Source organism: Rissa tridactyla, chromosome 8, assembly GCF_028500815.1.
Source record: "Rissa tridactyla isolate bRisTri1 chromosome 8, bRisTri1.patW.cur.20221130, whole genome shotgun sequence".
Lineage (NCBI taxonomy): Eukaryota > Metazoa > Chordata > Aves > Charadriiformes > Laridae > Rissa > Rissa tridactyla.
In genome coordinates this window covers 20,757,679-20,770,330 of record NC_071473.1, presented here as the reverse complement: position 1 = coordinate 20,770,330, position 12,652 = coordinate 20,757,679, and the positions used below count along the sequence as shown (strand labels likewise).

The window sequence follows — 12,652 nt, the reverse complement described above, 5'->3', positions numbered from 1 at the left end:
AATAAATTCACTAACTACAATAGCGCTAATTAATTAAGTTTAATATTGCTAGCAAAAATAATGATAATACAACAACATGGGGTAACATTCACCAGAGGGTGAAAGGTGCAAAGCTTACCCAGAAAGATGTCCCTGCCGGGGGTGGAGGAAGAGAACGCAGCCCGTCGAATAGTCCATCAGGTACCAAGATTCTTCTCTCCCAATTTAAGAGTAATTTTCTCTATCCTTTTATCCACAAAATTACAAGGTTTCCCTCCCCTAGGTGACATGTAGTATGATTCGGGTGGAGAGATCAATGCTATCGTCATATATGTTTAGCATGATCTGTAAAATCTTCATTAGCATATACAGGGGTGTTGACTTTAATATGCATTTCACAGGTAATGAGGCAAATGTCAATTTTCAGGGATGGCAGCCTCTCGAGGAAACAAAGAACTACACAAAGTCTCTGTTATCTTGATTTTACTGTCTTTGCTGATGAAAAGCAGGGCTGTCCTGGCTCCTCAAGACTACCCCGTTATTTATATATCCTGTGATAGCCAGACAAGTCTTCATTCCCCTGGATTGCACAAGAGATAGCAAAGCCAGCTTAATTGCTCTTTGAGCACAGAGACTTCACCTCATTATCCAAATTCCACAATAGTTTGGGTTGGAAGAGACCTTTAAAGGTCGTCCAGTCCAACTCTCCTGCAATAAACAGTGACGTCTTCAACTAGATCAGGTTTCTCAGAGACCTGTCCAACCTGACTTTGAATGTTTCCAGGGATGGGGCACCCCTGGAAATATCAAGCAGGTGCACCTCCACCACCATCAGTGGAGTGTCACAGACAGCAGAACCAGAATGTCTGCAGGACTATGGTCCCACTGATTTTATCAAATTGCATTGTTCCTCCCCTCTCTAATCCTAGAGAGGTCAAGATCCACTAAGGCAACAGGAACAGTTTCCTTTCAAATCAAATGGTGGGCGTCCACAACCACCATAACCCTCACAGACAGAGTGCTTATGCTTGCAAGAATGAATCTTGCAGGAAAATGTCACCATTGCCCCCACCCTTTGCAGCCATTCACATTACAAACAGTGCAAAGCATATAGTCCCTCATCCTCTTTGAAAAGCCTTGCTAGGCCAGGGCACTTAAGAGACAGAGTGCATTTTGTTCGGGGCTGAATCCAATTACATTTCTTCTGGGCTTCAAAAGCACTAAGAAGCCTGAAGATGATGTCCACTGGAATTCCTCCCATCTGTGCTGGCAGTTTGATTAGGAGAGTTTTCTTTGAATCTGCTGTGGATACACTTCCCCATCCTGGTTACATGCAAAGGTCCCTCCACGTGCTTTTAAGAGATAATAGGAACTAGTTATGTCAACAAAAAAAAGAAACGACTCTTCTCTAATGCATCTATGGATCAGACTTTCCTGACTCTCCTCTTACGTGGGCTCATAAAACCAGTGCAATTCAGGCAGGTGATGGGAAAATACGTGTAATCTTTGAGGCTGTTCGTGAGTCAGGGACAAAACTGCATGGGACCGGCCTTTCAGCTGGGAAAATACAGCAGAAATCCACTCATGTCAGGCAAGGAGAGCACCATTTCCATTAAACACACATGTCAGACCTCAGCAGCGTTAGAGACACCATTGCCAGCTGATGCAGCAACCAAACACAGGTTTAACTTGCTTTTAAGATGAAGATAACCATCAGCAAGAAACCAGTTTCTCCTCACTTATCCCATATATCAATGAGATAGAAGCACCCAGGAACAAACATCATGGCAATGTAATACATGAGCAGCTACCCTCAGTGAAAACATCATGGCAATGTAATACATGAGCAGCAACCCTCAGTGAAGAACTAGGGTCTGGGATTCAGTTCACTCTGGCAGCTTATCAGGATACTTTGCAGAGAACAAGGGCTTGTCTTTAAGGAAACAAAAAAAAAAAAAAGAAAAAACATCAGGCTTAATTTAAATTGTTTTGCTTTCTTTTGCTCACAGTACGCATCCCAGGGTTCTGAGATTCTCTCTGACATATTAATAGCTCAGCCTCTTTGTTTCATGTTTGCATAAGGTTCTTGGGGAATCGTATACAGATGGGACAAAAGGAAGAAACAGATACAGTATTTATAATTTATAGTAGTTTGAAATGTCTTTCAAGGTCTCCTTGGCTCTTAAGGATATGAATATAAATTAAGAAACAAGTAATCTCTGCAGAGCTCTGGGGAGCCTGAAGTGGTTGTCTTTGAAACAGTTTTCATTGTTGGATACTATAAAATGCAAACACCATCTCACCAGACCTTGTGCTACAGACCACAGAGACAGGAAAAAATAGGGGATCTTCAACATTTAGAGAAAGCAATGACCTCTGAGTCTTCAGGTCACAAGGCTGGGGGTTATACTCCCAAACGGGAAATTACAGACAAGGGTCTGTACCCTGGTCCTACAGGATATCACACAGTTCTGATGGACGCGGACAGCACGTCCTTCACACCCTCTCAATGCATAACTGAGACACCCTTGGAAGCCATAGCCACATTGCCAGCTCTGCACTCGTTTAACCCACCATTCATGCACACCAACAACACAGAAAAAGATGTATTTCCCCCTTTTGTGTTAAATGAGAAAAACCACTAAACCAGAGTTGAGACCCCAATACTGCTGAGATCTTGTAGTTAAGACTCCCTTAAACTCTGACCCCCAAGTGAGATCTTTCTTCATTAGAAGACACCTGAAGCATGGTCACACAGCCCATATTGCCCATATCTAGCATCTTGCACAGCCTAATTCCTGCTCAGTTTGCAAGTGACAATCAGCCTGGTATAAGTCCACCATCATTTCCAAGGGCATGGATGAGGAGAATCTCCCTGGAATCAGTAAAGTCATAAAACTTGTTTGGAGTTGGCAATCCTGAGAGGAGAACAGGTTTTGGTATTTTCACAGCTGTCTAAATACGCTGGTGACAGCTTAAACCCCAGGGTTTCAGACACGGTGCAGAAAGATGGTCCAAGAAGTGACATCCCTCATCATTCACAGTGATGTTACCATGCACCTTTCCAACATAGGACATATAGGAGATTAGTAATATATGCACACATTTTTTTTACATTAAATCCTCTGATGTTGTTGGCAGATGTAAAGTCCCACTGCCCCACAGAATAACTCAGGTCGCAAAAGTCAAGTTAGACTCTCCCTGGACTGCAACCAGCAGGGCCTGAGGCATGTGGAAAGGGTGTCCCTCCGCTTAAACTTTTCTTTTTTCTAATTTTGCAGGTGGCCGTGTCTTTGCTAACCCCCAGGACTGCGCCCAGCACCTGATGAACGGAGACACACTGAGTGGCATCTACACCATCTCTATCAATGGGGACCTCAGCCAGCGAGTGCAGGTCTACTGCGACATGACCACCGATGGAGGTGGCTGGATTGTGAGTAGCCATACCATTGTCCTACATGTTGTCCCCATCGCAAAGTAACCCAGCCTTATCCTACCGGGAATGTCAAGCACCACACTGCACGGGAATGACAGCAGGCTTAATATCGCATGCTTCATTTCCCACACCATAGGGAATTGCCCACGCTCCAGCAATAATAGTTACACTTGGAGAAATGCCCTTTGATTTATTTGACATGTTTGCAGTGCTTCTGGAGAGCAAAATCTGAGAGAGAAGCTGATTTATTGTTCTAGAAATGAAATTAATGGCCAATAGCTTTCATGGGGAATGATTCACACTGCCTGCAGTAGGAGGGTGTCAGGCATTACCCTAATTGAGTCTGCACAGGATCATTTTAGAATCAAATGCCTGTTTAGCTTTTGAATTGCACAGACTGAATTGCACAAACACTGCTTGTCTTGACATAGATGGATTGACAGCTTAAGTAAATAATGCTCTGGTGCTTTGATTTTATCGTGTCAAATGCTTACTTACATGTGTTACCCAAAACACTGCTAGATGTATAGTCGAAACAAAACAAAACAAAACAAAACAAAAACCCACTTCCTCAAATGCTGATTTCTATCATGGATGTTATTTTAGCCAGGAAGTTTCCCTCCACCTCAGTCTGCTTCAGAGCATCCACTTGGATATCACAGAAAGAGCCAGATGAAAGCACAATCTCATGCTAAAAACCAGAGGCACCATGGGTTGGGTACAGCAGAAAGCTTGAAGGCTGATTCCTTCCTATTATGACATTGATTTGCCTTGGCCATCATCTAACAGCTCTTCAGTTACTCCATCTGCACATTAATTAATTATATGACTGCAATTAACACTAACTGGATGGGCATTGCAATTTTCTCTCCTGAAAGAGACAATGGAAAGACAAAGTATTGTCTTTATTTTGTGTATCCAAAGCTTGGCAAAGCCATCCCTCATCTCCTTCACACTGATTTTCCCCTTGGTCTTCCTCCACCACAGGTCTTCCAGAGGCGGCAGAACGGACTGACTGATTTCTTCCGGAAATGGGCAGATTACCGGGTTGGCTTTGGAAACTTGGAGGATGAGTTTTGGCTGGGTAAGACCTTCACCAGTTGTCTTTCATCAATGTGTCAAACTCAAGCTTCCTGTGTACCATGCTGCTCGCCTATGCCAGCTGTTGGCTCCTTGCCTTTCACCCCACTCCTCTACGGTTTCTGTTGGACAGTTTTCCTTCCATTCATTCCTTGCCTTTCACATTAGAAAGTCACTCATGGGCACACCACATAAAAGCACATTGTGAAGACTAGCAGCTCCTTCATTTGATGCTCTTAGGGGAGAAGGGGGTACACTGGGGGTTTTCATGGACCAAAACACATCAACCTCCTTTGGATGACTACAGGTCACGTTGGTGTCATCTATGGCACATGGACCTCACCTGGCCTTGGCCAGTAGCCCAGTGCCCAGAGAAAGTAGGAAAGGGGTGAGTGGGAGACCCAGCATGGCTCTGAAATAGAGTGTGCTCCCCCTAAACCTCCATGCGAACCAAGGCTAGCCCTGCACCATAAACACACTCTGGCTTGTACGGGAGCTTAACAGCAACAAGAGAAACATCAGGGCTCCACAGCTGAATGCACCCCAGCTTCAGCAGCATGGAGAAAGCTGAGCCTTGGCCTTGAATCCACCTCTCACAGCCATGGGTAGGTGAAGCTTGAGTGGGGACAGAGATCTCTGACCCCACCAGTGCCAGGAGAGACAAAGACTTAACCAGAAGTGCTGCTGCTCTCTGGTTCCTCTCCTCACTCTAATTTCCCACAGCCGTTTTATTTGCCTAGAGCTTTTTTTGTTTGCTCACAGAGCAGATCCAGGCACCAGGTCTCACCAGATGTCTCATTGCTTGCCTCACCAGGCTTGGACAACATCCACAAGATTACGTCCCAAGGCCGCTACGAGTTGCGAATAGACATGAGGGATGGACAGGAAGCAGCATATGCCTACTACGACAAGTTCTCCATCGGCGACTCACGGAGCTTGTACAAGCTGCGAATTGGGGACTACAATGGCACTTCAGGTACAGCCTCAGTGCTAGTGAGTAGTGGAGAAATCCTGGGATGGCTGGGTCTGAAACTGTAAAGGAAATCCTGCAGCCCATCATGTAAACCAGGCTGACAAATGCCACTAATACAGGGAATTTTCCATTGGGGTTAGATATTTAATATCAGAGGCATTGCTGTTCAAATAACCAGGTCAGTCATCAGAGGTGTCATCTCACTTGGCAATAACTGCAGCTTGCTATTGATGCTGTGCTGGAGGCTGTATTTATCACCCTCCCACAGCAATGGAAAAATCTGAAATCCTGTGCATTGTTTCCTCACACAGACGCCAAACACAGCGCAGTTTTGCAAGGACACTGTCACACCTGCTTGCTCGGTTGATGAAGCATCACTAGGCTTTGCCCACCAGAAAACAGTGGGTGATGGTGGATGGACAGAGGGTATGGGGGTCTCTTCCTCAAGAAGGGGGAGACAGGTACAGCTGCAGCCCCTTTAGCTGGGATAGACATGCCCAGTGCAAGGCTCCATGATCCATACAAAACTTCACCACCACGTACTTAGCGAGAAACCCCACACCATATCTAAGATGCAAGAATTTTCCTATACAATATCTGGTAGTTGCCATTGGAAGAGAAGCAACAGGGATCTTGGTTGTGTGCAACACAGCATTTGCTCTGACCTTAAGTCCCAGGGCATGAGGCACGGAACCTATTGCCAAAAATGCCAGTAACAGTGCTGCAGACAAGACAGCTTCCCCTTCTGCATGCAAGCCACCTGACCAAGAAGCCTCTGCTCCATCTTGAGCAGAGAGAGCCACGACTCACCAAATGGTTCATTGCTGAGAGGTTTTCTAGCAAGCCTCTCAATGGCTGGACTGCACACAGCTAGCATGGGTCCACTTTGTATTTTCTTAGGGACTACCAAGGAGCATATTAAGAATGTCTCCTGTAAATGCATCACTCATTTGTAATAATGACCAGATTTGTCTTCAGCTCTTCTTTCACCCAGAAGCAACTCTCTTGTTTCTTAGTAAGGAGAGGAGATGAGCTTGGTGGTTTTGGTGGAATAAGACATCATGCACCTTCTAAAAGCTTCTTCCCCCTTTCCAAAGGGAGAAGAGAAGGCCAAGCATCTTAGTTCAAGAGACAAATGCTTGGCCTCCTCTGTGAGAAAAAGTTCCCTTTGCCTAACAGGAGGGAAGGAGGCTGAAAGCATCCTGAAGTTATGTAGCAGATCCAGGTTTCAGGAAATCAGGGATGCCTAAATCTAGGATTTAATTCATTTCTGAAACACTGAAATTCAAAACCAAAATCATATAGCATTTTATCTCCCAAATGCAAGCAGCCTCTAAGATTTGCTATGGTCTGTACTGATCTTAAATAGACAGCAGTGGACCTCAGATGAACCAATTATGAGCAATTCCAGTCAACATTATTCCCAGACCTTCAGCTGCTTAACCTGTTAATTGACAGGCTACCACATACACCAGAATATCCTAATTTCCTTGTGAAAAGACTAGATGATTCAGGCTCCATCACTCCTAATGGCACCTCTTTCCACAGGAGACTCCCTCACCTATCATCAGGGCCGCCCCTTCTCCACCAAGGACAGGGACAATGACGTTGCTGTGACCAACTGTGCCATGTCCTATAAAGGGGCCTGGTGGTATAAGAACTGCCACCGCACCAACCTCAACGGCAAGTACGGAGAGTCCCGGCACAGTCAGGTAAGGGCAGAGCTGGGCTGAAAGCCTTCAGCATTTCTTCTAGCAGCACAAACAAGCATGACAGCAAGCTGGGGCGGCGTGGTCGGTGCACCAGGGTCAGGTGCACCGCTGGGGTGACTCAACACAAGCTGGGGCAAAGTGAACCACTTTCAAGCCATTTGGGGCAGTACTTCATGCCTCACACTGGCTGCCATAGTCATTTACTGTAGCATCTTATTAAGTTACATTTAAAAAATACATCCATAAAATTTGATCAGAAGCCTTTGAGCAGTGGGAAAAACACATCAAGCCAGAGAAGCAGAAGAGTTTCTTGCTCCTGCTGTAGCAAGTTCTTCCTTCTGGCTTCTCTATGGTAGTCAACATTTTTTCCTTTCCCTCCCACTCTAGTTTCGTGTTAGAGTCTTTCTTTATCCTGTGCCTTTCTCTCCCTCCTGCCAGGGGATTAACTGGTACCACTGGAAAGGCCACGAGTTCTCCATCCCCTTCGTGGAAATGAAGATGCGACCTTACAACCACCGTAACATCTCTGCGAGGAAGCGACGGTCCCTACAGCTCTGAGGCAGCTGAATCCCCTCCCATTTTCCACCACCTGACCTTTTCTGTCATTTGTTTGTATTTTATAATATGAAAAGGGGAAAACAAATTACTACTCGTCTTGAGATAGCAACCAGCCCCTCACAAGTGCTGGAGGGAACCACGGCACAAGGAAAGGCCGTGGGAAAGGAAAGACCTCATTGCTTTGCATCTCTCCCAGAGAAATACTAAATTTTCAGTCTCCCTGCCCTAATACTCTGGCCCATAACACAAGAAGAAAGAGAAAGAGAGACAGACAGGTTTTTGATATATTTTTAAAAGACTTAGAAATCCTCAGCAAACCCTGTTAGAAATGTTTGTCATGGGGCTCATGGCAGAAACCTTCCCCCTGGGGACCTTGGTGTGGCCATTTCCACCCCAGTCATGGCCAGGGACATCCGTCCTCTCCCTGCCTCCCTGTCCACTCCTGGCAGGGAGGTCTCAATCTTCATGCCAACCTGTAGACACCAACTCTTCCAGCAGGCAGACCAGTTTCTCCTTCTGGCCAAGGGCACACAGCCTCGTCATCCCTCCCTTATGTGCAAGCACTGTACACATGGAGACAAAGTGAGGATGAGCAAACACAAGGCTCATCCCATTTCCAGTTTTCACAGATCACACCAGGAGGGCTTGGTAAATATCTGCATGTGTAGGTGAACTCTAGAGAACCCACAACTCACGTGTTGGCCCCACTACAGCCAAAGTCATCCTCGTGTACATGGGTTGCAGGGGAAAAAGAGCTACTCCACCAGCCCCAACCTGCATCATCCACTCCTCTGAGCTGAATTCATCCCACTTCGGGTTCATGATATCTGCCTGAGTTATGCTGAGCTTGATGGAGAAAAAAGGAGTCAAATTAGAGGACTTGGGAGAAAAATCACTACTTGTGGTCTTGAAGTCTAGGGCCCGTTTCCTCTGCTATTTGTATATGCCATCCACGCAGTCTGTCACAGAGGTCATTGGTCCCAAACCAAAGAGTTTCAGAGAAGGACCAGCAACCAAATGAGCTATCACACAACCGCAGCCCAGCCTGAAGCTGGCAGCTGGCACAGGTGCTCTTGTTCAGGGATCTCCATGCACGCGGGAAAGGATGATGACGCAAATGAGGGAAGACAAGTGCAAGCTGAGAAACGCCCATTCCTTTCCTTCTCTTACACCATCCCTCTTCATCGCCATCACAAGAGGCGCTCAAATCTCAGTGCCTTGGTATCACCATCTCTCTAATGGGAAATCAACTGTTTCCCATCCTGGAAGAAGGCTTAGTCCACTCAGATTTTGGAACACTTCAAGACCCTTGGAAGAATAGATGAGTTTGCTCTTCCTGTCCTTAACTTCTCCTATCTTAAGGAAGATACACCCTTCAGATAGCTCTGGCTGCGCTCTGTTGTCATTGACACCACCTCCACGTAGCCCAAACAACCACCACGCTGGAGTCACTCCTCTGCTGAGGGCTCTGATCAATGCTGGGCATTGTCACTGGCCTGGTCTCAGAAAAGAGACTCATCCTCATGTCCGAGGACAATGCAGCTCATTGCTGGGTTCGCAGCCAAGGGAGCATTACAAATACTAAACACTGCTTTTTGATTTTATTACACTGACGCAGCATTGTCTCAAGAAACATCTTCCAGATGGCAACATAAAGCATTCTTTGCAGTAGCTTATAATTCAGGCCAGTGTCTCTTTCATGGTCATGCTCCTGGATTTTCTGACATTACTCACAACGGCTGCAGAGCTGAAGTGGGAAATGCAGCCTCCTTGTCTATACCACATACTGGCACATGAAATCATAGCTAATCCCAAAGTCAGGAACAGATACAGGGTCCAGCCCTTCAGGCTTACAAGCTGCAGTCCAACCTGGAGGAATCTCGTATGTAAATGAGGCATCTCTTCTTACTTTCTATCAGCATCAAACCAGGCAACAAGTCAACCATTTGAGGAACAGGTGAGTCAGAGAGGCTGCAGATGATGGGATCTCTTGCAGGACGTGGCCAGTGTCACAGATGGCAGCATGTCACATCTCCTGAGCAGTCTGCCCTGTTTTAGGTTCCAAAAGCCAACAAGAAGCAGCAGATAGAACTGATTAACACCTAAGAAGCTTCCTAGTAGGCCAGCAGAATAGTATTTTTCCCATCATCACCAAGAGTTTATAGGCAAGAAGCACGTGAACAAAAGCACTATAGGGCAGTGGTTATAACTAGGACCAGAGATTGGCAGTGGATGGCATTCATCACCTGTCTCGGATGCTGTTGTTTGCTTATCTACCCAGGTGAAAGGAAGAGACATCAGTGGAAACACGGGACCTCATTATTCACAATCAAGTGGAAGGCAAGAAACCTCTCTTTTCAAAAGTACGAGTCAAACAGAAAATCAAAACATGCCAAGCTTTCCCAGCAGGTTCAAAAGAGGATCCTCACAAAGGCTGATGATTCTCTAAATAGATTTACTGGTGTATATCTCTCCCTCCCTGCTCATGTCTGTCATCCCTTCTAAGCCCTGTAACCAGGATGAAAGGGCCAAGTTGACACAACTCCATCGTTGAGTCTGCAGGATGCCCTTGGAGATAATATCTGACCTTCCAGTGCCATTATATACATATTCTGGTCCCAGATCTCACACATGGTACGAGGGTGTTGCCTTCCCGTTACCTTGGTGAAATGCAGTTGCTAAAATCTTTTAAAGGAAGAACTTCTACACGTCATGGTTTTCTCCTGGTGATAACCTAACCCAAGCCTAGAAAAACAATCAGTAACAACCCAGTCATTTGGGACATTGTCCCTTGTTCACATTGTCCATATACAGATGAAATTTTCCAGTTATTTATTTTTTATCATTGCCTGATGATTTTTTTTGGACAAAGTTCCTGCCAGTGTTTTCAAGCAAATTTGTGCTCAGCATTGATGCTACAAAACAACCAGGTGATTGTCTCTTCACTCTCCATCACTGGTTGAGCAAAGCCTTTTTCTGAATTCATTCTCTAACCAGAGCAAGTTTGGCCCTGTCCCCTATCAGCGTAGTGCTGAGACTGAAAGAAGTCTTGGCAACAGGCCTGAAGTTCTGAGAAACCCAGCCTGGATCCTGTGCAATGCTCATCTCAAGAGACTTTGGCTCTAGCACATGAACCATTGCTGGCCTCTGGTGGCTCCTCTGCCATCCAGCTCGTATGTCTCAGGCTTGCCCCAGGCCCTCTAAGTAAACTGAAGCTGTACCCAAACCACACTATCCACTGCGAGATGCCAATTCCCACAACATGAAGCAGGGAGAAGCATATCAAATCCTTCACCCAGCAGAGCACTGCACATGCCCAGGACCCCTGCAGACTTTCAAAGCCACTTCTTCTAACTCCAAAATCCTGGGAAGAAACATCAAGGGAATTTCTTATCTCTTGCCCAATTTTGATTTCCCTTGGCTTCCATTCCTGTCCGACCTCCAAGCCCACCTTTCCACCCCACACTGTACTAAAACGTAACCAAAGGAAAAACAAAGGCCTGAAAGGAAAAGCTGCATTTAGTAAAGTGATCCTTAAGACAGCATTTATAAATTAATAATTTGGGGAAAGAAAGAGACCAGGCCTTCCCCAAAGGTAGCCTTCTCCCCAAAGGTTTGGGAGAAGGATGCTGGAAGAGCACAGCCACACAAAGGTTGGGAAGAAGTCTTTGCTTCTACTCCTTATCTTTGCATTACTTTACCATGAGCATCTCAAGGCCTAGTACCAGCCTAAATGCCCTCTTGCCCCAAACTCTTACCTCCTTCCCAAAGTGATGTTCACCCCAGGTGGAGCATCAGGGTGTGAAAAGTACAGCTCAGCCACCTTTGTCCCCAGTGGTGCAGCAGGCAAGGGCTCGGGCAGTGATGTCCCCCCACTGGGTCATCCCTGTGCCTGCAACAGTCTTAGAGGGACCTGCCAAAATACGGCAGAAGCCAAAAAACCCTCTCAGTGTCAGCACATACCCTTCATCCAGACCCAGAGCCACCCTCTTGGTATGTCCCCACCATCGCACTCTGGAGTGACCACACACTTTCTGTCCTGTTCCCCCCAGCAACACCCACAAGCTTTGACCTTACCAGACACTGCCAGCAAAGAGCTCTCATCCCCAAAAAAACTTTGATTCATGCTTATAGCCACTAACAAAGGGCTCTGTCCCAGGGCTAAGTGAGAAGCCCATCCCTGTTTCTGCCAACCAAGCACCTCAGGGTGAACATCAAATGCAACTGAGCCCCTTGGGGACCATGGGTATCCTCCAGGATCACCTTCCCCCTTCCTTAAACCTGCTGGTGCCCAGATGCTGGTGGCAGCTCCTTTCCCCTTCCAGGGGGTGGTTTGGGGTAAGGGGGAGGGAAAGTCTCTTGCCTGGGGAGATGCTGATGCCCAGACCTGCCTCGGTACCCAGCCTGCAGCTCTCCAGGAGTCAGTAATTTCTCAGAAGGATGGTAATACAAAGACCTAACAAACAAACAAGCAGCCCCCTGTGTACAGGTGTTACCCTGGAATTGTGCTTATTACTTTAAAAAAATTAAAACCCATAAATAAGAAGGAAGAACGGAGGCAACGAAATCCCTTGGACAGGTTCTGATGAACTCAAACTCAAACCAACACAAACAAATGAGGGGGAAGATAAAAGCAAATAAATGCATAAATAAAATAAATAATATAAATAAATAATATATTAAACAACCCTCCCCACCCTGTAATGAAAACGTAGCTCAGAGAATGGGATCGACGCTTGTTAACCATTGTTAACTAGAATTTTTAGTCCTGACCGCTCTTAGGCTATGTATAGTTCCTTTTTTTAATGCATTTTCTATATATTAATAAAAGATACCGAAAGAGTGAGCTGTGTGCCTGTCCAGGGGTGGGAGAGGGGTCCTAGTGCATCCAAGCCTGGCAGCATCACAGCCCCA

General features: G+C 46.1%; 1 protein-coding gene across 2 annotated transcripts in view; it reads left to right on the top strand.

The window, feature by feature from the left end:
• TNR (tenascin R) overlaps positions 1 to 7,738 on the top strand; it is a 29,848-nt gene extending 22,110 nt beyond the window's left edge. For both annotated transcript variants that reach the window (XM_054212328.1, XM_054212327.1), the window contains exons 17-21: positions 3,261 to 3,412; positions 4,403 to 4,499; positions 5,310 to 5,471; positions 7,017 to 7,180; positions 7,619 to 7,738. In XM_054212328.1, coding sequence (XP_054068303.1) covers positions 3,261 to 3,412; positions 4,403 to 4,499; positions 5,310 to 5,471; positions 7,017 to 7,180; positions 7,619 to 7,738 — 695 coding nt within the window. The remainder of the gene's footprint in view (positions 1 to 3,260; positions 3,413 to 4,402; positions 4,500 to 5,309; positions 5,472 to 7,016; positions 7,181 to 7,618) is intronic.
• The last annotated feature ends 4,914 nt before the right edge of the window (positions 7,739 to 12,652 follow it).